The sequence below is a fragment of the Corythoichthys intestinalis genome, chromosome 16, assembly GCF_030265065.1.
Source record: "Corythoichthys intestinalis isolate RoL2023-P3 chromosome 16, ASM3026506v1, whole genome shotgun sequence".
Taxonomy (NCBI): Eukaryota; Metazoa; Chordata; class Actinopteri; order Syngnathiformes; family Syngnathidae; genus Corythoichthys; species Corythoichthys intestinalis.
In genome coordinates, this window is record NC_080410.1 from 18,660,062 (window position 1) to 18,687,100 (window position 27,039).

Sequence of the window (27,039 nt, forward strand, 5' to 3'; positions counted from 1 at the left end):
CCGCCTTCTGGGGTGACACCAACCAATAAGCTTCTCGGAAAATATTCGAACGAAAGCACGACATGCTTCGTGACTTTTAGGCAACAATTTTCAAAATACATCCTTTGCCATTGTTTCATGCATGCCTATCACCATTTGCGAGTGTTTTCCAAAATTTAATGATATCATTTTTGTTTTTGTATTTTTAGTCATTCGAGAATTTTGATAAGCGATTACGTCATACACATGCGCCTCGCGGCGTCGCGCGCCAGTCTACGATTCGTAAAAACAAACGATTTTTCTCGCTGTGGAGGCTTTATTAAATGACTATATTGAAAAATACACAAATATTCATAAAGGACCCACAGAGAAAAATCGAGGAACGGCAAACATATATTCGAAGGTACGTTTGTTTCTCATCGTATTTCAATTGGTAAACATTGTTGCTAAACGAGACTTATTGTATTACAAATTAGCAGGACGCTAGCTATTGTTCCTTAAATGAATCGCTAAATATAATCAATATAATGACGTGCCTCCGTTTTCAGACCGTGTGTTCTGAGTGAAACGCATATTGTTAAAAATTCTTCAAATAGTTTACTAATTTCGCCGTTTAATTCATTTATTTTCTGTGTAGAGTCGCGCTTTTGTTTTGGAAAAATGAGTGTGGGTTTAGAGTAAATTAGAGGCGCGGCACATAGTTTGTGTACATTCCCAACAAGTTTAAGTTAGGATTAGTCATAATAAATGCGGTTTTATGTTCGTTTTAGCCGATTGTTTACACTCGTAGCTTTCTAGCTGTTAGCTCGTTTTAGCGCTAACGATCGTTAGCATGCTATCATAGCTCATTAAATAGCATCAAAATAGTTGATGTAAGTTGTGAATGGTGTCGTTTGATGAGAGGAAATGTGCAAATGTTCGATATAATTGGTTTATTGTTAAGTTAATGCGGTTTATGGTTTTTAAAGGAAAATATTAAAAAGGATGTGAATGTTAATCAGATGTTTTGCTATTCAATAGAAACTGGTTGTCTGTACGTATAAACACATCTGCACGTGAGGCATTAAAAAAGTTGATTTCATCCGACGACTCCTGTGCTCTCTGATCGGAGCCACTTCTGGTGATCAACAACTTCAAATCAACCAGTCAAAGGTACAATTCTTCTACACATATTATGCAGTCAATAATTATCAAGCTAATAGCTCAGCATTTTTTTTTAAATAAGTGTGTAACGGATATTCTAGTGCTGCCACAGACGGCGATAGAGGTCAGCAATATTTGACCAGGCATTGCTGGCAGTAAATAAGTGAACTAGTTAGTTAACTAGTTGAGTGTCATAAATGCTGAGCTCACCTCGTTTTTCATAATTGCAGTACTCAAGCTTCTTAGTGATTCTACTACAAAAAAGTTCAACATAAAGATATTAACTAATTGGCTGATAATGAAAACGGTAGATGTCCAATCCATTTTGACTGGGAGGGTTGACAGCGTATGGGCATCACCTCCCAGTTTAAATTAATTGGGCTTCTACCAGTGATAAGCACATTTACAGTAAATTAACAGCAGAAGGATGAAAAGAGCCACATAATTGGACATCTATAGACCCTACTCACATGACGTCACAACCACGCCTCCGCGCCATATTGTCCGTCTACTCGTCGTGTTGACGCATTACAGCTACGTAAATTCCTCCTATTATGGCGTGTTTTTCTGCTCGTTAACATTAATAATCGAAATGGTGAAGGCGTGTGTGGCGGTTGGTTGCAATAACAGAGAAGATAGACGGAGAGACTTGAAGTTCTACCGTATTCCGAGAGACCCGGAGAGGAGAGCGAGATGGACTGCTGCAATTCGATGAGAAAACTGGGCTCCAAACTATTACCAAGGATTATGTAGTAGTCATTTTATATCTGGTAAGATGCATTTAATATATATTTAGAGTAGAGCTGTCCCGACTAGTCGACATAGTCGACGTCATCGATGACGTAAATCCGTCGACGAGCACAACATCCCGTCGACGGTTAATGAAGGGTTAAAAAAAATATATTCGTGGAAAGTTCAAAATGTCGGATGCTCTGTATGCAAGCGGGGAAAGCGGCACAAAGCCAAAAAAAAGCGCACCAGAGTGTCCAAAACATTGACTTATTTCAAAGAAACAACGGAGGGTACACTCTTCTGTCCTGTCTCTTCAATGCCAAGCTTGGCTGCACGTCGGCCGTGAATAAACACCTCACATGCCGTCACCCAGTTTGTAATTTTTTTTCCTTCATTTTTTGTACACCAGAGGGTGCTGTCGCCTTACGGAATAATAATGTTTCATTGACAAAGGGCCTATAAGTGCTATTAGTATTGTCCTTAATGCTAACTGAAAGGTTTATTTCATGTTATGGTTTATTTTATGGTATAGAAAATTATATAAGGTTAAAAGGTCATAAATTTATACAGTATATACAGTGATTGCACTCAAGGGAGAGATTGTCAATGATAAGGTCATTAAATTAAGGTAAAGGCAATTCATTGATATATAAATAAGGTTTAATAGGAAAAAGGTGAAAAGTTTTTGTTAATTTCTAATTGTGTTGTTTTATTTGTGTGCACCGCAGCTCTTACGGTGTGATTACATCAAGGATGGAATAAAAGTTGTAAACCATCAGTTTAAGAGACCAACTTTTCAATCGGGATGCTACACTAGTTAATTCTATCAGCATTTGAACTCATTGTTTATTTGTGATTTATTATTGTTATTTACGTGTTTATTTGTACTTTAATAAATAATTTAAGTGTTCCAATATGTTTTTTGTGAATTGATAAGCGTCAACAAAAATCTCCTTGCTAAATTAGTAAACAACCCCCCCCCCCCCCCCCCCAAATTAAAAAAAAAAATTATTAGATTAGTCGACTAATCGTAAAAATAGTCGGCTGACTAATCGGGAGAAAATTAGTCGTTTGGGACAGCCCTAATTTAGAGGGTTTTGGACTGACAACCACGATTAAGATCATTGCGAGGCTAATTGCCGACAACATACAGTTTCAAATTCAAGATGCTTATTTCTTCCACCAGCATTACATTTTGAATAATATTTAGCTGGTACCAAGTGAAAGAAGCTGGCCTCGTCTACGGATCATCAGTGAAACAGGTGTGTCCAAACCTTTTGCAAAGGGGGCCAGATTTGGTGTGGTAAAAATGCGGGGGGCTACCTTGGCTGATTTACATAGAACAATATATTTAAACAAATGTTAGCAAGCCCTTCTGTGTGTCACATTTGCTTTATCATTTTTTAAAATTCATAATTTCAACAGTCTCGTCTTTGTGGCGTTCTCTTTCGACACTCGGGCTCTTGCGAAATACTGCTGCTGTGAAATTACACTAGCTTCAAGTTGCTATAATTTCTCGCTGCGTATCTTCCCTGTAATGTTGTCGTACATGTCAGCGTGTCTTGTTCGGTAATATCATTATCACGTCACATCGAACTCTTTGAAAACAGCGACTGTCTCTTTGCAAATGAGGCAGACACAGTTGTTGCGTGTTTTATCGAAGAAATAGTCCAATATCCACCTATCCTTGAAGCGTCGGCCATCGCAGTCAACTTTTTTTTTTCTTTTGATTGTTGCCATTTTAGAAATCACATAGGGTAATGTTGCTTAGAGTGCTGCTCTTAATGTTTTTCAAAGTTTCGTGAGAATAGGCCGAGTTTCTGTGGAAAAGATAGTTGTAGATATCAGGGTAGCAAATGTCAGGCAGAGAGGGCGAAGACAGCGGGTCGAAAAATATCGATTTAGGCATCAAATATGGATCTGGCGAATGGATAGACTGAACCTTTTCCACATAACGCCTTTTATGCCACGCATCCAATAAGTTTACAGCGTCTGAAAGCACCGGGGCTTCCATGAATTGCACGACAAATTGAAACCATTGAGAATACGGATAAACAAAGACGGACAATATGGCGGCCGGATACAGCGACACGTCATTCTGTGACGTTGGTGAGTAGGGTCTATAATTGTCAATGGCACCGAACGAATTACTGCTTTTCTGGCAATGTGACGACACACCTGATGGTTGTTATTTTTGGAAAAGCTGTTTATTTGAAATATTGCCTGAAAAATTATGATTAATTTTGGGTTTGTTTTCTCAACTGTAGTACAACAAAAATGGGGCGTAGAAAATCCAAGAGAAAGCCTCCCCCGAAGAAAAAAATGACAGGCAATTTGGACACGCAGTTCACATGTCCGTTTTGTAACCACGAGAAATCCTGCGACGTGAAAATGTAAGTTCAATTTAAAGTGCCTTAAAAACACGATGTACAGAATGTATTGACTCATACTATTTCTTTCCAGGGAGCGAACACGAAACACAGGAATAATATCTTGCAGTGTTTGCTTGGAGGAGTTTCAGACTCCTATTACCTGTATCCTTTTTTAGAAAACGCTGTGTTTTCAAGACTTTCTGGTAAAATGAATGATTCCTTTGACAGTTCTGCATAGAATAAAGCTAAGTTTAAGTGGGCACACTGGACTGATCAACAGTCAATCCAATATAGACAAACATTCATACCTAGAAACAATTTGTCTTTGAATAATAATAATATAAAAGACATGCTTTTTGAATGTGGGAGGAAGCTGGCATACCTTAGAAAAGCAAGAACGTTCAAATGTTAGGATGCTAACTTCGCTCAACTACACATCAATCGATATACTTAGATTCACTTGATTTTGATTGTAGTCTCCCTGTTATTTGAACATTTCCTTAAGTTAACTCAACAGATTTATCAGAACCAGTGGATGTTTACAGTGACTGGATAGATGCATGCGAAGCAGCCAATCAGTGATCGCCTCCCTTCAATTACACTGCTCACAAAAATTAAAGGAACACTTTTTTATTGGGCCTGGCATGAATTGAATTAAACATGTTTGATAAATTTCTGGTTGGTTAAGCAGCTGAGGGCCTCGTTAATCAATTTCAACTGTATTGGTGTTCATGGAATTAACAACAGGTGCACTTCAGTGGCAACAATTAGAAAACCCTCAAAACAGGTTTTACATGGAGGTCATTTCAAGTTGCTCCCTTTTGATCTTTTTTGGCTGGTTATGCCACTCGAGCTGATTTTGGCTTGCGTAATTATCTCTATTGGCAGTATGATGGGATTCCTTCACCCTATAGAAGTTGCTCAGGATGGCACATCCACACGTGCTGCAGGAAGAAGGCTTAATGTGTCTCCCAGGACAATCTCCAGAATATGGAGGAGATTTCAGGAGACTGGTGGTTATTCTCGGAGAGCTGGACAGGGCTGTAGAAGGTCCTCAACCCCTCAGCAGGACCGATACCTGCTCCTTTGTGCAAGGCAGAACAGGCTGAGCACTGCTCGTGCCCTACAGAATGACCTCCAGAGGGCCACTGGTGTAAATATCTCTACCCAAACAATCAGAAACAGACTTCATGAAGGTGGCCTGAGGGCCCGACGTCCTGTAGTGGGCCCTGTGCTTACTGCCCAGCACCATGGAGCTCGACTGGAATTTGCTGAAGAACACCAGAATTGGCAAGTCCGCCACTGGCACCCTGTACTTTTTACAGGTGAGAGCAGGTTCACCCTGAGCACCTGTGATAGACGTGAAAAAGTCTGGAGAAGACAAGGAGAACGTTATGCTGCCTGCAACGTCGTTCAACATGACAGATTTGGTGGTGGGTCAGTGATGGTCTGGGGAGGCATATCCATGGAGGGACGCACGGACCTCTGTTGCCTATGAAATGGTGCTCTGACTGCCATAAGGTTTCGCGATGAAATCCTTGAACCCATTGTCAAACCCTACGCTGGTGCAGTAGGTCCTGGTTTCCTCCTAATGCACGACAATACCCTGCCTCACTTGGCAAGAGTGTGCAGGCAGTACCTGGAGGATGAAGGAATTGAGACAATTAAATGACCTTAAGTCCCATGACTTAAACCCAATAGAACATCTCTGGGACATTATGTTTCGGTCCATTAGGCGCCGCCAGGTTGTTCCTCAGACTGAACAACAGCTCAGGGATGCTCTCACACAGATCTGGGAGGCAATGCCACAAGACACCATCCATCGTCTCGTTAGGAGCGTGCCACGACGTTGTCAAGCATGCATACAAGCTCGTGGGGGCCACACAAGATACTGAAAAGCATTTTTGAGTTGCAGTAATTAAGTTTTGGAAAAAATGGACTAGCCTGACACATCTTCATTTCACTCTGATTTTATGGTGTCTACAAAATTGAGCCCTCTGTAGGCTGAAAACTTTAAATTCAACACTGCCCTGACGTTATTTGCATAGATATCCAACTTCATATTTAGATCTGATGTATCTAATGTGTTTCTTTAAAGTGCTCCTTTAATTTTTGTGAGCTGTCTTGAAGGGAACGTATACGGCGATCCGTTTTGTATAAGTGTTGACCGTGTGGCGAGCTTGGACAGGAGTCTGAGGAGGAGTGTCGAACCACCGAGCCAAGCGGCGTTGTTTTGTTGACATTGAAACTCACGAAGTAACAACGTACATCTTGCATGCTGCGGCGGGAGACGTTTGTTTACTTCGGCTTTTCCCTTAACTAAACTCTTTTCCCCGGGAACTACACAACTTGCCAACATTAGTTCCGCAGGTGAATTCTGTTAACTCTCTACAACCGTTTACTTTATAAAGGTTCGAAAATTAGGGTGCGCTTTATACACGAGTACAAGAATTTCCCCTAGATTTATAAGGTAAATTTTGGGTGCGCGTTATATTTGGAGAATTACGGTACTTTAATGACCTGTGCTTGGAGCTATAGCAATTATTTTACATTGAAAGTAAAAAAATACATCATGATTCTCTCCTTTTGAAGTATAATGTGTATGCATGGATAAACAGGAGTTTTAACATAAAGCATTCTATAGTCCATTTATTTGCGTTAGTTTACCAGACAGAACTTCCACATTCTCTGCGACAGATGCAGTCGTATCGCAGCAATTCGCCAACTCGCTCAGTGAGGCATTTGTATAAACAGTAGATGTCTATGTTGACACTGTGTTTTATTATACCTGTATGTTATGTAGTAATTTAGTCTCATTTAGAATTCTAACCACTTTGTATTTGCTACAGGTGTAAAAAAACGACCATTTCACATCACTATTTTTCCCACTATTGGTAGTTACTTTTTAAGTATGTGTATTTTTTTTTAAATTCATGAATAAGGAACCTCTCTGGACCAAATGACACACAACATAATTCCATAACATATGCTCTCCACATTTTGTTAATAGTATGTAATCTTTGACCAATATTTATGTCACTCTGATCAATGATACATTCTGATGTGATATTTGCTTGCTTTAGATCTTTCCAGAATCACATTTAAATTTATATTTACTGTGTATTTCAAGATCATTCCAGAAACCCTGAATTTTATTTTTCAAGTGTTTTTATTGCACAAATGTCATGTCTAGTGAAAGCCAGTATAGAAAAAGACATTTCAATATTGTTGAAACACAGCCTACTCTTGAATGGTGAAAGCTTACCATTGACTCAACATTTTTATATATTTCAGTTGACACAGATTAGTAAATGCACTGTAAAAATGCTCCTCTTCATTGCTCGCATTCATTTTATTCAATTAAAGGAATGTTAAAAGATTTGACTGATGACTCAGTACATGGTTTTTGTCTTGTGTGAAACTTTTAAAACACTAGATGGTGCTCTTCTCCAAGCTGCGAGGCTATCAATTATAGCAAGTGACTGTACATCTCAACAATATGAACCACACTGTGGAACTCCATCTGAAATATGTACTCCAACCCTGGTGGACTCATGCACATTGATTATACGCATATTCCTGCTTTCTTAGCGTAACTATCCAGCAGCAGCTTGTGGCACTAACAGCAACATTACATTCAAGACATTTGGTGAGTTACAGCAATGCGATATGGTCTCTTCAAAAAATAGAAATTGGTGTGCATACTTAACAGTATCAATACGTTTTCTGCACAAAAGTAAAGGCAGGTAACAAGTGGAGCAACAGCGTCAAGACGGGAATTCTAAGGCAAAAGGAAGTTGTATGCAATAATCAAATTCTGAACGCTGTCCAATGTCGTACTATTGTTATACACCAGTTTTTGGCCACCCTTATGGTTCATTATACTTAACAGCCAAAATTTGAGGTAACGTTCGACACAAACCACATTGATTGGGATACAGTAGCATATGCCTGGATTAATGGGTCATTTGATAGGTGGATGACGAGATTATATCAATGTAGGTGCTCAAAAGTAAATATACTCAAGGTCTATTAGTCCTGTATATTTCACTCTTGTCAGCCTGTTAAATTTCAAAGAGGACATGGATTCTTCTTTAAGATCAGTAGCACCAACATAACTTGTCAATGGCAAAAACTGCCAAATTTCATTTGTCTGGCTCTCTGATTCCAATGTGGGAATATGTCATAAAAATGATCTATAAATAGCATAGAAATTAAATATTAGCCTCTTGAGTGACAGGGTCACTCTAGCAGTGATTAAATACAGAGGTTGGCCACAAGATGAAAGTTAGGATGTAAACTAAACACTACTGTTTTACTCATGGAAAGAGAAACATTTCCCAAGAGTAAAAATGTTAAGAAAAAGAGGGGGGATGGCGGTGACAATGACATCAAATCTGTGTTTAAATAACAGTCTGGAAGAGGGGGTCGCTCATCACAAAGTCATGGTTGTTTGTCTAAGGTTTAGCAAAGAAGAGTTGGGAGGTGGGTTTTTGAGGCTGCCTGTGGTTTTCTTAGTCAGAGTACTGGTTGTAGCCATCAAACTCAACCTCACTTCCATTGTTGAAGTAGGTTTCAGAAGGGTTGGCGCAGTATTTGTTGTCATAGACCTGACGGGGGAGCCCATAGGTGGTCATCCCCTGCTGGGATGCAACTTTGTTGGTGCCCATCTGCAGTGATATAGTGCTGGTGTCACAGTTCTCCAGCTCCAACTTCTTGTCAAAGATGTGTCTTCTTGTTCCTGGTGCTGTCATACCAGACTGTAGAGAGAGAGAGGGAAACAAAAGGCAGGACGGTAGTTAGTTTGCCCATAGAACAGTTTGCATTCGAATAAAAACGTACCTAAGTTATAGATTCAGATTTATTTTATTTTTTAAATAAACTTAATTGTTACAAAAATCTCTGTAGCTAATTAACAGTGTGTCTCCTGACCTGGTTGGCTCCTTTGTTTGTACCCATCTGTAGACTGATAGTTGACTGGTCCATTGGATTGTCCATGCCCATTCTTGAGTCATAAAGATGGCGCCTTGTACCGTAAGAAGTCATACCTTTTTGACTGGCAAGTTTATTGGTGCCCATCTGGAGATGACACAAAAAAAAAAAAAAAAAAAAGTCTCAATTTGAATAATAAATCTGTCATCCATTTCAGCCATTTCCACTCTGTCCAAAAATACTTTTGGAAGTTGGTAACATTTGCTTGTTTCTTAGATTAAGGGGTCATAAAGTACGTGGAATTAACTCTTTCAGTGCCATTGATATTAAAAGTTAATCATAAAATTAGTTTTTCACGAGTAGCGGTCCCTTCAATTTGAACCTGGAGGGCTTGCAGCGAATGAATGTTCGTTCATTTGCTACCAACCATCCCAGTTAAAATTGATCAGATGTCTATCACCGTCAATGATCAGCAAAGATTCAAGTGTCTTTGAAGGGTTTGGAAAGAGAAACCCATTCTTAGGTCCTGAAAAGGTTGTAGACCACTGCCTTGATTGATTTGTCTTAAATCTGACTCAGAAGACTTTTGCCAGAAGTATGAAGGATAAATTTGATCATTCTGCTTGCGCGTGGGATACTGGAAGTATGCTTGTGCTACTGACCTGCAAGCCGATAATGTTGCGTCCCTCCCTGAGCTTCTCTGGAGCAAAACGACGCTGTTGCTTCTCAGCATACTTCACTCCTATGTCGTACTTTGAGTGGAACCCTTTCGACTTGGCCTAGGGGGAGAAAAAAAGACAGCGATAAAAAGTTTGAGATTACAGTATTAAAAACTAATAATAATGTTACCATAATATATAAAGTTATTAAAGGGACCAAATGGAGTTTGTCACTTTTTTTACTCCGCGACTGCCACATCCTGCCTAAAACGTAACTGTAGCTCGTTCATGGTGCACATGCTTGTATGAGCAGAAACATAAAGCAAGGAGTGTTTGGCCCATAATATCAGCACCAGAAATGTAAAAACTAGGGTTGTTCCGATCATGTTTTTTTGCTCCCGATTCAATTCCAATCATTCCAGATAATTTTCCCCGATCATATACATTTTGGCAATGCATTAAGAAAAATATGAATACACTCGGACGAATATATACATTCAACATACAGTACATAAGTACTGTATTTGTTTATTATGACAATAAATCCTCAAGATGGCATTTACATTATTAACATTCTTTCTGTGAGAGGGATCCACGAATAGAAAGACTTGTGACTTTGTATGTTGTGACTAAATATTGCCATCTAGTGTATTTGTTGAGCTTTCAGTAAATGATACTGTAGCCATGCCCCAATGCATGATGGGAAGTGGAACCATGACTGTGCCTAGTGCTACCAATTGATATATCTTCTCTGTGTTGGGAAATAAAATAAGGTGTTAAGAAAAAGATCAATTGCTACCTTGCGTCCCCACATTGCTTCTAATCGTAGGGAGAGGGATTGTAAGGCTTTAGCCAATTAAAAAATGGCTCCAAAGGCTGCCAAAATTTACTCTACTCATTTTACGCTGCCTTTTATCTCTCTATATAGGTAAAATGGCGCCATTACAGATTGAGCGCGACAATGCGTGAGTGGGTCGTGCAACGCATGCATTAATTGCGTTAAATATTTTAACGTGATACATTTAAAAAAAAAACTTATTACCGCCGTCACCGGGATAAATTTGATAATCCTACCTTAAGCCTAAACTAAAGACTCTGGATGAGTGTAACATATTATGTCTGTAACGTTAAATACAATTAGGAAACAATTTAATTAAAAAAAATATATATACCTGTATATTAAAAAAAGGCATGGCCGATATTTTTTTGCCGATTCCGATACTTCGAAAATGACGTGATCGGACCCGATCGATCCGATCGATCGGGACATCTCAGGTAAAAACCCTTAAGTGGTCTTGAAAAGTGTTTTTGCCAAGGGAAGACTAGAGGGAGGCTTGGTGAAATGGTGCGTGCTGCCACGTGTCAGGGCTCTTTTCTCTGTGTACTCATCACGGCATTGGCGGAGCATGCATGGAGAAGAAAAGTATTTTAAGTCTAAAAATCCTGTATAGTCCCCTAAAAGATAACTAGAGCTTAAATAACACAACTTGTTAGCCAAACACTTAAGCTCATTCCAAATTTATTAAAGTCCTCATCCTCAGTATAATTTCTGAACTACTCTGCCAACTGTGGAAGTCGGGCGCCCTTCCTGTGTGAAAAAAAAAACAAGTTGCAGGCCTAGAAACACCTTGAAAAGTGCAAGTTGTACTAGGTACTAGGCCTATGTATTCATCAATATTATGACAGGGGTTGTATTCCCATTTCAATTTAGAAAGGCAGTTTCAAAAGAGCAGATTTGAGGCATTGACTATTATCTGCTTACAATGTCCTGACATTCCTCCCCACAAAGATTGTTTCATTCCACAGGAAGAGTAGCCCTAATGAGCTGTTTTGCCACCAGGGGAATTAACTATTAGTTGGTACGTAACGTGGCTAGTGAATAGCCACACTACATGCCAACTATTATTTAGGCATGAGGCACAACAACGGCACTCTGAACTATAATCTACACAGACAGTAGCAGTCTTATGAGTTAAATATTTTAGGGTAACACAGCAACAAAATCAGAGTCAAGTGTTTTAGTAGATGTTTGTCCTCACCATTCCTGCCAGAGCGATGAGAGTGGATTGAACCTGAGTATGGTTGACATTCTCAAACAAGTCATTGGCTTCAAAGATATCATGAGGTTTCAGGCCATATTCTGTGATTGCGCGGACAAAATTTCCAATGTTTTCCAACTGAAAAGAGCAGAAAAAGATTTTAAAAAGCATCAACAATGGTAAAAAGTTGAAAAATATTATTTATTACTGAGAATTATAGGAAACATGGCATTTTATTCAACAGCATGTATTTTTAAAACAAAACTTTTACTTGTCCTGATTAAAATACAATAGCATAATATCAAAATATACCAATGCTTGTTCAATAGTAATGGCATTCACATGTTACGTGTCCATTGCCCTGTCGAAGCTGCATTATATTATCCATCTACTGCTACTGTACCTATGCTAGCACACGGGTATGGACAGAAATGTATGTGCCAGAAACTGAACCTGTATTACTAAAACTGAACGAATGGATTAAAAAAGCTGAATTTGAATTACATCCAGAATTTGAATTGTGGATAATAGTCTTAAAAAATGCCAGCGTGATGAAACAGGTTTAACTGGTATGCTATTTAATATGCCCAGTTCTGCATAAGGATAATTTACCTGATTACTTCTTACTACTGATAACTGATTACAATTACTTCCATTGCAATAGAACAGAGACCATGTGACAACTCCATCTGAAAGTACCTGGTGCCAGTTTTGACTAGAGCGGTTGATCTTTTTCACAGAACCCGGCTGGAGAACATTAATGAGTCTACAAAGAAACAGAGGTGAAGAAAGGCGCACCAAAATATGAAATTCAAATCATAGACACACCACTTTAGTGAGTGAACAGGATCAAAATTTATAAAAATAATCATGCCTAGTTTTATTTGCCACTGTAAGGGAGCTATTCATTTTTTAAAAATGTTTAGCATTTTCATTTTAGTTTGTACTGATTCAAACCATCTCCATCACTAATAATATTGATTCATTCATCTTCCATGCCGCTAATGTTCAGGAGGGTCGCCGGGTGCTGAAGCCTAACCGAGCTAACTGTGTGCAGTGGGCAGGGTACACCCTGAATTGGTTGCCAGCCAATCGCAGGGCACAATGAGACAGACAACCTTTCATTCTCACACTCAAACCTACGGACAATTTGAAATGTTCAATCAGCCTATGTTTTAGGATTGAGAGGAAACCGGAGTACCCGAAGAAAACCCACACAGACATGGGGAGAGCAAACTCCACACATTGATCTCCAAACTGTGAGGCAGATGTACTAACCACTCATTCATTTACTGTGTCACTTTACTAATAACAGTGTCTTTAAAACTGAGCATTAAAAGTACTCTTTTTGATGCAGCTCAGATATCTCACTCACTCGCAGAGCAGGACTCCATCTTTCAGACTCTCCATGAAGTTTTCTCCAATTTTGTTGCTGGTCACATCCTGGATCCAGAGCCTAAGAGCCTCCTCCATATGAGGATCATACTTCCCTGCCAACTGAGGACAGAGCAGACGTTTAAGGTAATTAACTAGGCAAAACTAACATCCACAAGAGTCTACGATGCAAATATTCAAACTATATAGTGAAACAATGATGCTTTAGCATTTAACTTCACTGATCTTGGTTGTGAATTTAATAAAATAAAAGTCGAGCCATGTTTATCTTTATAATTACAATGTTGTTATTGTTGATGTTTGTGGTAAGGGATAGAAAAAAAAAACAATGTACTCTTTGTAATTTAACAAGCAAAGTAAAATATCTGTTATTTGGTCTACATCTATTTCTTTTTCTTGAATTCCCTCTAATTAACCCCTTACAGGGCAAGTCACTATTTATGGTAATGAAAATTTTTTTAAAAATTCATAAACCCAGCATCCATATACGTGGACATCACATTTTCCAATTCATTTAAACGGGGAGAAATGGCAGTGAATGCTCAACATTGATGGCGCTAGACCATGGGTTGGCAACCCAAAATGTTGTAAGAGTCATATTGGACCAAAAAAACAAATATGTCTGGAGCAGCAAAAAAAAAAAAAAAAAAAAAGTCTTTCATAAACCTTATAATGAAGGCAACACATGCTGTATGTATTGATATTAGTTAGATTAGCCAACTATCAAAATGACTAAGTTGGCTGCAAATTAATAATGAGCCTTCATGATTAAATGTTTATTTTTCCTGCAGTGCATCTTATCGAGAATGACGCACCATGTGACTACTGTTGTACGATGATGCCTCAAGTTTAACTTCATTACAATATTAATGAATTAGAAGAATGTTTGTGTCATGTTTGTCCAACAGAAAGCATATTAAAACAATATATTTCCCTCCCCCCATTTTTTTCCCATTTTCAAACATTTTTGATAAAAGCTGCTGGGAGTCACTAGGACAGCGCTAAAGAGCCGCATGTGGTTCTAGAGCCGCAGGCTGCTGACCCCTGCGCTAGACGTTCAATTAACCTGGAGAGTCAAATAAACTGGCTTTTTTTCTTTTCTAATTATTATTATTCCATAGTATTTAATGCATGTTTCAGTCCCTTTGACATTTGTTCAGTCACCTCTCCCAGTCAAAGTGAGTTGGGCGTCAAGTGCCGTCAATGGCAGCCAATAAGTTAAGTGATTGCACCAGAAAGGGTTAAGATGATTGCAATGTTTATCTTATTGTGGTTTTTTAAAAATCCTTTTATTGAACAGTAATTTATCACAGTTCCTGTACTGCCATGAATACAACCGACAAGATACTTTGTATTTAGGATTAAAAGCAAAAGTGGATTTTAAGGGGCGAAAAGTGTCATTGCATGTAATTAACTTTCTTATATATTTATATAAAAGTTTTAAAGCAATATAACTGCAACAAAAATGAATGAAATGAACAAAAAAAATATTTTTATAATGGGTCAAAATTATTTTTCGAACAGATCATGTGACTAGCAACTTAGACGGTCATTTGCATTGCATATAATTTAAAAAAAAAATGAAGGGATGGCAATTTTATTTTTCAAAGGATTTTTTTTCTTTGAACTTTTTCTGGGTGGGATTGTATGATTTAGACACAAATGTCCTACCCATAATATTACCCAAACACAAAAAGGATTGCTTCAATCAAAGAAATCATTTTTAATGAAAAATTAAGTGTTCAAATGCAAATTTTTCAATCTCAAATATTTTTTCGCATTCAAAAATTTTCTATGATTGAAATTTCTTTTTTTAATAAAGTGATTTTTCTTTCTGAAAATATATATTTTTTGAAGCAACTTATTTTTTGAATGAATAATAAAGACAAAAATGTCCTATTGCCAAAATGTGGCCTAAACACGAATCAACATTACTTCAATCAAAAAAGTTGCTTCAATCAAAAAAAGTGAAAAAAATAAAAGAAAAATAGCTTTCACATGCATTTTTTTGAGTTTCAAATTTATTTTTGCATTCAAACACTTTTTTTTGGTTGAAAATATATATTTTGATTGAATATTGGGCAACTTTTTTTTGGATTGAATAATAAAGACACAAATCTACCTATATATGGCTCCGCCCAGGGGATAAAATTTTTTGACTGGGGTCACTAAATGGCATGACACCGGTGGGCGAACCATATTCAATGGATGACGATCTTGGCGAAAAGTATTGCCTAAGTAGCCTGATTTAGAATTCCCCTCAAGAATATTGGGAAACAAAAAACGTTCATTGTCAACTTATTATTCTAAATATTCTTTTAAGTTAATTTTATGGCTGACACTGTTTCGGGGTCATCAACATGTTGTGCCCCCCCGCCCCAAAAGTCAAACTCCGCCTATGATTAAAAGTACAGAAGAATTTCAAGTATCCTTTGATTGTCTGTGGGATGACGGTGGTGGTATAATGGAACTGAAATTTATCATATACAGTTTAGACCAAAAACTAAACGTCGAATGACATTGATTGTACTGTATACGCTGTACTTGCAGACTAGTCAACAATCTGTCCACTATTTTCACAGTACAGTTAATTGATGACAGGGAGAGGAGTGTGAATAGGAGATCTGAGGACCCTTGTTTACTTTTGTCCCCTTTTCCTGACTTTGTCACAGTTAAATCTTGACAGTCTGAGACAAGCAGCCAACACAAGCAACATTTCCAAGATGGAGGGATGAGGATCGTGTAGCTTCCACTAGATCACACCAAACTTGGGAGAAACAGCTTTCCCAGACACTCCACCACCCAACCCCCTCCCTTTGAGTAACCTACTCTCCCTCGTCAAATGGCCAAGCTCATATTTCTCACTCCTTCTTGCTACAGTCTGGCTTTTCGAGAATATTCCCTTTTACAGTGAATTGCATTCAGCCCGTTAAAAACAAGCCAACACGGGCCTGCTTCCAAGTCAAGGTGCTTTAGTCGTATTGTTGAACTTGTGGAGTCGGAACTGATTTTTAGAGTAAACCGATCAAATCGATATTACAGTAGTATTTCATATAAAAAAATTTTAAAAAAGTAAAATTCCACATCAAGAGCAAAATCAACCAAATCAATGTACAATACAGCAATATATTCAACATCTGTCTAACACTTCTATTATTGCACTGCTTATGTTGTATATATTTAGATATTTGTTTTATCATATTTTTATACACTTTAAAGATTCTTACTTGTTTTTGCACTGACTAGGGAAACATCCCACAATTTCATTGTACTTGTGTATAATGACAATAAAGGAATTCTTTTCTATTCTAACCTGCAATATGGACTTCATGTATTTGACCTGAAAGAACTGAAGATATATTAATTGGGACTACCAATTTAAAGGGCTACGGTAGTCTAAAGAATCTACCACAATTTTTTTTTTTTTTTAATTGTCAGGATTAGGAATTCGATGGTGGCAAAATAGTTTTTCCCCCCTATTTGACAAGGCTTGGGCCCAGTTAAATCGAGCAAATCCCCACTCCACCTTTGTATTGGTCCTTGGGCCCAGGATTACAGTAAGAATAAATAATTGTGACATGGCATTGACCTGCACAAAATTAAAAAAGCAAACTAGGGGAGCACACCTACCACATAAAAAAAGACAAAAAAAAAAAAAAAACATCATATTTCTAACTTAATTAAAGTTGGTTTAAAGATTTTTGAGAGACAGCAAGAACCAAAAGTGGTATTTGCCATGTGGCAAAATGGATTTTGCCACGTGGCTTTTTTTTTTTTTTACCATGTGGCAAAATGGATTTGACATGTAGCATTCTTGGGGGGGATTATATGGCATTTTTGCAGGCCATGCATGTCCACGCCTTTGACGGCTATACACGTCCAAATTTTCCAATCATTTTAAATGGCAAAAAAACATGTGTGGCTGTGATTTTTGACCATCCATCCACTTACCATTACAGCACACTGATATTCAACTGGCACCCAAGTCAGGCTATGCCATTGACGGCTATGCACGTCCTAATTATCTATTCATATTAAATGGCAGAAAAACATGTGTGGCTGTAATTTTTGACCATATAGACTTTACATTACAGTGCATTGACATTCAACTAGCACCCAACTCAGGTTATGCCATTGATAGCTATGCATGTCCAAATTGTCCATTCATAATAAATGGCAGAAGAACAAACAGACAAACCTAAATCCATTTTGCCACATGGGGAAAAAATGCCACATGTCAAAATACATTTTGCCACATAGCAAAAAAAAGCCACATGGTAAAGAAAAAAAAAGCCATATGGCAAAAAACATTTTACCACATAACAAAAAAATGCCACATGGTAAAGAAAAAAAAGCCACATGGCAAATACTACTTTTGGCTCTCGGCCCTGCTGTTTTTTTTTTTTTTTTTTTTTTTTTTTAAATCATCCACAATAAAAAAATAAATAAAATCAAGTTTGTTGTTGTTTTTTTGCCCCAAAAAGAAATGTAACAACTAATTAGTCAATAGATTATGAAAGACTTTGTTTATTTGTGAAGTTATTACTTTGTATTTAAAATATGAGAAAATGTGGGACCTCTTGGGTGAAATTATCTCACTAACAGAGTGCAGCTTATAATGCACACCTTAATCATTCTGATAATCACCAGAATGGACTGTATGTGCACATCTCTACTCATTCCTACATCAATCTTTGAAAATAACCACTAAGAAGCAAAGCGCAAAAGTACGTTATCCCACATCTTAATCCTATGAAACAATCTTTGGAGAGAATTTAAGCTTTGAGTTTCCAAACAACAGCTTCTAAACCTCAAGGATTTGAAGATGATCTGCTGAAAGAAGTGGACAAAAATTAATTTGAATGTTTTTAAGGACGCTAGTCTCATATTTAGTAGGAAAATTCTGCCAGGAGGAGTTGCCATGCCAGACATAGTGGTTAAATAGTTTAATTTGTTGTAGTCAATATAATTTTCTTATTTAAATTACAAACTATTTTGAATGAATGAACAGCGCCTCTGTTACTTACAGTGAAGTTGTGCATATTGTGCCTGATTTCCTCCAAGATATGATTATTCAAGAATCAATTCAATTGCGGATAAAGGGGCCGTACCATAGGAAGGCAAATCAGCTAAGATATGACGCCTTGCTAAAATGCACCTAGACAGGACAGTGAACCCACAATAATTCGTGTTTCGGCATTTGTAAATCCATTTAACTCATCGCCAGTCAATCAGTTTGAAGCTGCCGCCACCCCAGTTAAAATGGATTGGACGTCTACTGGTGATAAACATTTAATTTCACAACAGAAGGATGAAAGGGACACATAATTGGGTGTGTACCGCCATCAATGCTAGCCACTGAATTATTTACAGATTTTGGCAGTTTGAATATCCTCAGTTATTTACTGGGGGGGAAAAATCAAGTATCGACTTCTTTTGCGATTATGACCAAAAAAAAAAAAAAATCTGTGTTACTTTGGCGCCATCTTGTGGCATCTGGGTACCATGGAACTATGTTGACGTCGATAATGGAGCTTCATTTAGGGGAAAATGGTGCTTTGCTACAAGTTTGTGGCATCTTGGTGCAGAAGTCTTATGTAGAGGTGAGTTGAGAAGTTTCAGATTGTAAAGAAAGTAGTTCTTTACTACCATCTTGTGGCAATTAGAAACCTTTTTGGAGGGCATGAATTACAAAGTGCCCGTAGTTAGGTTTTCACAGAAGACTTTCTATTCTAGAAGTTCCTATCCTCAGGGAATTGAGGGGGACGACTATTAGTTAAACAAGCTGGCAGTTCAAAAGCCAACAAGAACCAGTAATCCGAATGAAAACCGGGTGATGAGATAAGCAATTTTGTATCACCTGATTTTGCACTTGTCAGTATGCCTTTTGTCAGTGACACTTTTATTGTCCATCTATTGTTTCACAATGGTATGTGATAATAGGCTATAGGGAAAAATTGTTAACTTGGTCATCATCAAAGATCAGGTGCACGTTTAATTGTTAACAAGTTATTTTTTCATGACAGATATAACAACTTTATGTACGATGCAAAACATTACCTTATCATTAGTCAAAGTGTAAAAGAAGTGGAACAGATTAATTCTATTTTTATCAGTTACATGGTAAGGTTAATTCATGTGTGTCAGCTGCTGGCACTACTTGGTCTCAACCAGACAAGCTGGTGTCCCACTGTGTTCTGTCATGACAGTGTTTTGTCATTTTTGACTTCCATATAAACTGTTTAGGCTAAACACACTTTCTCAAGTTCCGAGCGAGGGTCTTGGTCACTCCTTAAAAGGCCATTTGTTTATGAATGATGTACCTGTCATTATCCGGCTGCATGCGTGCTCCTCCTTAACATCACCAAACTGGAACGTACCATGTGACTGCCAGTGGAGGACCCAGTCAACCCAACAAATTAAGCCTGACATAGCAGCGAACTATCTATGATCCTATATCAGAACACTAAAAAAAACTATAATGTCATCCTTCTGTTGAACACATCTTCTTACAGCCTGAGGGAAATGATGATGGAATGGTTGTTAGAACAAATACAGTGTGACCTTCTGCACACTGAGCTTGAGCGGCTCTGATTCATCACAACACACAATAGCCGACTGAGTAGGGAAACAAAGCATCCTGCTGGATCATCAAATCCTGCTTATTGGAAGTTGACAACAGTAAATGCTTGGAATATTCTTTACAATGTACAAGGACTTTTTGTGTGTTGGTAAAGAGCTACTAACCAATGCTGCTACCCAACTGTCTTGTTACAATAATTATATTATGTTTTAGTATTTCAGAAAAGGTCAGATATTGAACTTGTGTTGACATTTCCCTTAACAAATGCAATAATAATAGTGACGAAACTGGACGTACCATCAAATGGATTGTACGCCTATCGCCGTCAATGGCAGCCAATAAGTTAAAATACCACACTTTGGGTATTATTGCTTTAAACTTCATCACGGGCATGGTTTTCACTGTGGGGGTATGCAGTAAACAGGCAGGACTGTTCTAGTTGAAGTGTGTCATAAAACCTGCAGTTACTTAGCCTTCAATGTACTGTTCCTTGGAATCTACACAGTACCATTAACTCTTTCAGTGCCAAAGATGATGATAGACAAGGGCGTAAGTTTGCATAGGGACGGTAGGGACATAAAACTACCAACTTTTCAGGATGCTCAAATTGTCCCCACCAACTTTTAAGCGACCTTATTTGAATTTTACAATGAGTTCAGCTATAAAGGTAATTTAGATTGTCTTCCCTACCATTATTAAGTAAATTACTTTTATTATGTTCAGACTTATGTTCACCCCTTTTCACTTGCTGAATGTGCCAGTCCATTTTTCCCCCTCAAACACACGTTTGATTGGCTGATGACTAGAACCCACTTTTTCACACAATCCCGACAGAAATACATGTCAATATGCCGCCTCCTCTGTCCCCTTTGAAGAGGAGGGATATTAGAAGGTTTTTTTTTTTTTTTCCCGGCCAGCAGCAGCAGCAGCCACTGTAAGTAATGTAAAAATATGTCAATGTTGTGGAGGTGGGGAACATGCCACTAGTTTGGCTACTGAAAGTCCGACCTGCATCAGAGTTAGCATAACATTAAACTGTGAACTTGCTAACTTGTGAAGCTCGAGTAGAAAGCTGCTTAGAGGTGTCTTCCTGTATGTTTTCTACTGTCAACTTTAATTCAACTGTGCATTTTGTGCATTTATTCATTAATTAAAATGTATTTTTCTACATCATTTTTTAAAAAGTATATTTGCAGCCTATGCACATTTTTTACCCCCCCCCCCCCCCCCCCCCAAAAAAAAAAAAAAAACCAAACACACATTTTTTCATTTTTATGTAGTAACCAGCCATTTCTGAGAAATGTATCCAATCTGTTTGGTCTTATTAATGTCCCGTCCCCAGCAAAAAGTGTACATGCAGGTTATGCTGTAATAGCGTCCCTACCAATGTTGAGACCAAACCTACGCCCTTGATGATAGACACCCTAATCATGTGGCCCTTTTCATACTTTTGCTGTGAATTTAAAGTCCAGCACTACAGTCAAAACACATCTCCTTAAAACTAGTTAAATTCCCTTGTTTTCAGTGTAAATCCACTAGAAATAAATAAAATTATCTGCTAGTGCTTAAGGTAAATTTTACACATAGATTTCTTGAAATAAAAAAAAAAAAAAATCGCTATCTACAAAATAAGCTTAATATATTTTAAGCAATAAATTAGTATATTTAATCTTAAAAGCTTGTTTGTCAGAAATTTTCCTAATTCCAGAATAGATATTGTTCGAAGCATTATTTGAAAGTAAAATGTTATTTAGTTGAAAAATTACCAATTTTAAGATTTATGGTCTCAGTAAGGACAAATATCAATACTTAGTTAAAGTAAATGGACTAATCTGGCTCAATAATCTGTTAACTAGTCTTTAACACTCAAAACAAGATGGAGAAAATTATTTCACTAGATTTAAAACAAATAATCTGATTAAGACGTTATAAATTTGCAGTATAGTGGACGTCCATCCATTAGAAGGGGGAGGGCTGTCAGGGAATGAACGAATGCTAACTCTCCCATGTCAAATGGATTGGACATTTATCTCTGTCAATGGCAACCAATGTATTTAAAAAAAAAAAAAAAGGTTTGACTTCTCATACAATAGCATGAGCAAATGTATTCCTTTTTTTCTTTTTTTTTGCTAGATTCTGTATTCAGTACCGTGACAGAGTACCTGACCCTTTGGGTCAGAGTAAACACATCATCATTAGACCACTGAGCTTTCTTAAGGTAGTACTTTCCCATCACTCCTTGTCAAACGTACTTCCGAGTATAGTTTTATAATTGTAAGAAAACCCCAGCCTACCTTACTCTTGACCTCGGCAGAAAGTCCGAATGCAGGTCCACTCCTGAAATGTTGTGACATGTTGCTGTTGAGTCTATTTACAATGAAAGGAGGCAGAGCTTTAAAATCGGCGAAATGGTCAGAGTTGTGAGTCCAGGACAAATGAAGCACTCGGGAAAGTCCCCAAGTTATCCGTTAGTTTCTTATTTTATTCGAAGCCGTCCCGTTTGGACCTGGCGCTGAAGTGTGGAGGCAACTTTCCGACACTTTTCAGAATGTGCTTTAAACGCTGGCCAACTCCGTCGCTTGTGATTGGTCGAGGGCCTCGTCGAATCAGGGTGCAGCTTCCTCATCGAAGCCAGTGATGTCATTGCCTCGGTATTAGATCCAATCTGTCACTTTTTCCACCTCTAGGAAGCCCAGGGATGCTTTGCACTGATGTAGAGATACACTTTGGAGAACGTTTGTCACTATTTCACGTGAATAAAATGAATAATGAATAGAATAAAATGAGAAAAAAATATCTTGGCCATCAGCAATATTAATGTTCCCAGATTGGACAACTATAGTCAGTAAAATAAACTACGAACGATCACTGCCAGCACTTCCTAGTTAAAGTATATTGGACATTGACTGCTGTCAATGGCACTCAGATTGACTCAGTGGGTGGGAAGTGGTGTGCTGAGGGTGCTGCAGCTCCCCCTGGTGTTGTGGAGAAAAAAAGTGTTTTGGTGGAATTTGGGGGGAGTAAAAATAAATAAAATTTTAAACATATTGAAACAATAGTGTATTTATCTTTGGGGATTAAGTATTTATGTTGTAAAAGTTTTCTTATTTTGGTCACCACTTCACTCCTTGCTTGCTATGTTGAATATTTGTGAAAAAGGGACGTTTAACCAAGGCTTACTGGACCTTTTAGTTTTCAAATGTGTTTGTATGTTATTGCGCTGATTAGCTGCATGGAATTGCATTATATTATACGGGGGCTTTTGTTTCCAATACAAAAACTCCAACACACACTTTAGGTGAAATGGAAGACTGTCTTTGTAGTAGCCTAGTAGTAGTACGCAAACTATCTAGCATTCTGTGTACTGCCATTGTGCACGCCTTGGAGAAAACGTGCGAGCATGACAAATAGGCCGGAAAGGGCAGTTTTTCGATGGGAAAAACTAAAAATAGATCCTCAGCACCCCCTGCTTTGAGGGACTTCCAGTGCCGCTGATGGCACTGACACATTTATCATTGGCAGTGAATGAGTTAATATCAGATTAATCCAGGGGTGAAAGTGGGCCAGAACGGTCAGGAACGCAGTTCCAGTATAAGATTCAGAGCCAGAACGCAGTTCCGGTATAAGATTCTGGGCCGGAATGCTGTTCCGGTACACAGTGCTTTGATTCCGAAAATATGAGGGCAACTGACAAAACGCTATGTAGAAGAAAAAAAAAATACTAAGCTGCCACACATGCATTTTATCCCTAAGAAGAAAACAATCTACCAACATCAGATTTATACACACAAGTGTTAACAAAAAGCATGCTAAAATGCTTGCATAGCATAATCCATTTCCACCAATATTTATTATTTTATTCCACGGACGGCATGGAGGTTACCCCAGCTGCTGCAGTTATCTGAGTCTGACGATGATGAGTCACGTCAATGTACGAATGCACGTTGATGTTCATTTATCCATTCAATTGGCTGACATACTGATACATGTGATCAGCAAAAACAGCTCTGATTGGTTCAAACGTGCATGTTTTCTGGAACAGCAAAAAAAAAAAAAAAAAAAAAAAAAAAAAGGTTGTTAAATTGTAAAGGCAATAAAAGGGCAATCCAACATAAAATGGATTAAATCTTTAAGAGCAACGAAAGAGTTGAGGAGGCTTACTTATCATATTTAGTTGTATTTGCTCTGATGGGGAGGTTCTGAACATTTTAGCTGTCAATGTGCACTTTGGACTTATATTTCTTCATTTATGTTAGGCTACTTATTAATTTCCTTATGATTTAAAAAAAGTCAATGTTTGCGTGATCTCCAAAATATATTCCATTTCACTCTGCATAATATAAGTCATTTGTACTTGTTTTTCTGAATGTATGTTACTTATATCTTTATTATTAAAAAAAAAGTAAATGTTTACATTAACTTCAATTTTAATATACAGCCTATGTTCTTAAGTAGTTAAAGTTAAAAAATACAATTTTGAATGAAAATCAGTTTTGTATGTGTTATAGAAATAACGGTGCTATAACAGTTTTCTTTGCATTTCAGTAGTTTAAGAGCCCCCCCGCCCCCCCCCCCCCAAAAAAGAAAGGAAATAAAAAACATTAAATAAATAAAATTTCTGGCTCCATGCCGACCTTCACGTCGGGGAGTTCCGGCAAGAAATTCTAGCCACTTTCACCCCTGGATTAATTAATTGAATAAATTTGTGATTAATCGATGAATTTGAAGGAATAATCTGTCGACAAATGTAATTTTGAAAATTATCTATAGACATGCTTCCTGGGGGAAACATGGGCGGCATCATCTTTGATAATTTCTGGTGGTATATTAGGAAATTATGGCTACAGTATGTTATGCAAAGCATCTCAGTCAGAGACTGAATATACGTATCTACAGTGGGGAGAACAAGTATTTGATACACTCACAATGGGAAAACCCATTGGCAGTGTATCAAATACTTGTTCTCCCCACTGTATGTATAGACTAGTTTCCTGAGCAAAATATGGGCGGCGCCATCTTGGAAAATGTCATGCTCTGAACTTCGGGTTTAGACAGAACAACATGAAGTGCGGTTGAAGTAAGCAGTGTGTTGACAAAGTTAAAACTGTAAAATCAAACCAGAGGAACCCACGGAATCTCCAATAATGCATTCAGTACGACATAGATGAGACCCCGAGACTTTCTGTGCTGGGCGTGAACTCCTGGAAGCCCTTATAGACTGTATATGGTTGGAAGTGGAATGTTTTGATCAGTGACAAGCTAGGAGCTACAATGTGCCAGTGTGGCTCTACCTCTCCATACGCCTTAAATCGAAACCAGCTGAAGACAATACTGTAAGTTAAGGATGTGCTTTAAACCTAAGGATCTACCTAAAATATTGTATGTTTGTTCTTATCACTTTGTTGATCATTCGTGGACAAAATGATCACAATCTGTGCAGCCTGTGTTGACGTGAGGTGTAGATTGATACGCCGGCCACTTGAGTGAGCAAAATGAGGTGAAATTACAAATATTACAGTTGCCAAATGCAGAAGGGCTGACATGGATTTTGTTGTCACAAGGAAATACTACGAGGTAAGTACATATTAACAAAAAATAGTATGACCTTCTTTTTTATCGCAGACATTGATCGCAATAAAACATTTGGACAACATGATTACATTTCTTGTTTTATTTCAAATGATCGGTGCATGAGCAAAACAGGTTTTTAAATCACAGTTTACAAAATTATTAGAAAAATATTAATGAAGGTGTACCATAAGTCGAGCCTCCATCATCAAAGTAGAACACAGGTAGTCTCGATATATGTCAATCGACGTACAGTAAGTATTGTTATGAGGCACATCAAGTTGTCTTCCTTTGCCTAACAGTGTTTTCCACCTGTAAACAAACTAACAAAAAAACTTGTAGCACTTGCATTTACTGTATGCGTTTACATAATTGTGCCATTCTAAACGTACCGCAGTACAGTAGTTGTAGTAAATAATATTAAACATCATCGTAATTATAATCATCATCGTAATAACAATATCAAGACAAGTCGTTTCATTGGCAAGATTTTAGCTTTCGTACCTTTTTTAGCACCGGACACATGAAAATGCAGGGATAGGAAGAACATACAGTACCTTCCATAACACCAGCGGCAACATGGCTACATAAACACCCGCTCTTTGTGGTGGCATGGGCTTGGGTCCCCATCTGCCTTCATGAACATGTCCTCCCATGTCGTGATGATGGCAGATGGATGCGGTATTTCCAAATTGTCATTTTTAAGGGGTTTTGATGAATGTTGCCACTCCAGCTCCACTGTTGTTTTGGATGGAGAAAGTGTAAAACAGAAGTCGCGAGCAGAAATGCGGAAGTAAAGCGGAAGTACCTCGGAAACTTGTCTTTAAATTCTAAAGTTGCAAATCCAAATGGATTAGGTATTGGCACTGAAACATAATCATTGGCGGTGAATAAATTAATGATAGATTAATCTGTTGAATAATTTTGTGATTAATCGATGAATTTGATCGATTAATATGTCGACAAATTTTGCGATTAATCTAACTTGCAATTACTCAATGAATTCTATTCTAACGTTGTCTGTCCAGGTCAAATGGATTGAGCATTTATCACTGTCATTGCCAGGGACACATGTTTACTGACAGCGAATCAGTTAAATAGGACAATATGAGAAAGCACTAACACTACAGATATAAGGTGTGGACCTGATGAAGAGTGGCACTAGCGGTTCTCCATCCATCGATGGTAGCCAATGAGTTAATTAGATGTGATTTTTCAGTGACTTTACAACTATAACATTTTCCTCCTGATCTTATAGCATATATTGTAATTCAATTAAACAGTAATTATTGTCTTACCGGGCCCATTAATGCCTTTTCAACACCACTTATCTTTGACAGGGGTGCGGGGTGCTGGAGCCTATACCAGCTGACTTTGGGCAAAAAGCAGACTACACCCTAAACTGCTTGCCAGTCAGTCGTAGGGTACACACTGAGACAGACAGCCATCCACACTCATAATCACACTACCACTGAGTGGGAACCAACGCCACACTGCCTGTGCCAAAGTTAAGTGAATGTACCAGTGCACCATGTCTCCTAATATGTCAGAGTGAAATGTGTAAATTAATTTTGATATAGTGACTATACATTCATATTGTGTGTGCAGGAAAAACAAAGCAACAACAAAAGGTTAAT

General features: G+C 37.9%; 2 protein-coding genes across 2 annotated transcripts; one reads left to right on the forward strand and one right to left on the reverse strand.

The window, feature by feature from the left end:
- Nucleotides 1-214: 214 nt before the first annotated feature.
- On the forward strand, nucleotides 215-7,610 carry elof1 (elongation factor 1). Its single transcript, XM_057817178.1, has 5 exons — nucleotides 215-382; nucleotides 1,000-1,131; nucleotides 4,122-4,247; nucleotides 4,318-4,388; nucleotides 4,744-7,610. The coding sequence occupies exons 3-5, from the start codon at nucleotides 4,132-4,134 to the stop codon at nucleotides 4,806-4,808; spliced, it is 252 nt and encodes an 83-aa protein (XP_057673161.1). The 5' UTR covers nucleotides 215-382; nucleotides 1,000-1,131; nucleotides 4,122-4,131; the 3' UTR covers nucleotides 4,809-7,610.
- On the reverse strand, nucleotides 7,560-22,400 carry cnn1b (calponin 1, basic, smooth muscle, b). The gene is made up of 7 exons (XM_057817177.1): nucleotides 22,129-22,400; nucleotides 13,232-13,353; nucleotides 12,556-12,622; nucleotides 11,857-11,994; nucleotides 9,821-9,937; nucleotides 9,159-9,305; nucleotides 7,560-8,986 (listed from the first exon to the last, which is right to left on the reverse strand). The coding sequence occupies exons 1-7, from the start codon at nucleotides 22,186-22,188 to the stop codon at nucleotides 8,741-8,743; spliced, it is 897 nt and encodes a 298-aa protein (XP_057673160.1). The 5' UTR covers nucleotides 22,189-22,400; the 3' UTR covers nucleotides 7,560-8,740.
- Between the last annotated feature and the right edge of the window lie 4,639 nt (nucleotides 22,401-27,039).

Coding starts and splice junctions, on each gene's coding strand:
- elof1 (XM_057817178.1), top strand. CDS start 4,132: ATGGGGCGTAGAAAATCCAAGAGAAAGCCTCCCCCGAAGAAAAAAATG. Junction 4,248..4,317: donor AAATCCTGCGACGTGAAAAT/GTAAGTTCAATT, acceptor ATTTCTTTCCAG/GGAGCGAACACGAAACACAG. Junction 4,389..4,743: donor GTTTCAGACTCCTATTACCT/GTATCCTTTTTT, acceptor TTAACTCAACAG/ATTTATCAGAACCAGTGGAT.
- cnn1b (XM_057817177.1), bottom strand. CDS start 22,188: ATGTCACAACATTTCAGGAGTGGACCTGCATTCGGACTTTCTGCCGAG. Junction 11,995..12,555: donor CTAGTCAAAACTGGCACCAG/GTACTTTCAGAT, acceptor TGCTCTTTTCAG/TTGGAAAACATTGGAAATTT. Junction 9,938..11,856: donor TCATCGCTCTGGCAGGAATG/GTGAGGACAAAC, acceptor TTCTCCCCCTAG/GCCAAGTCGAAAGGGTTCCA.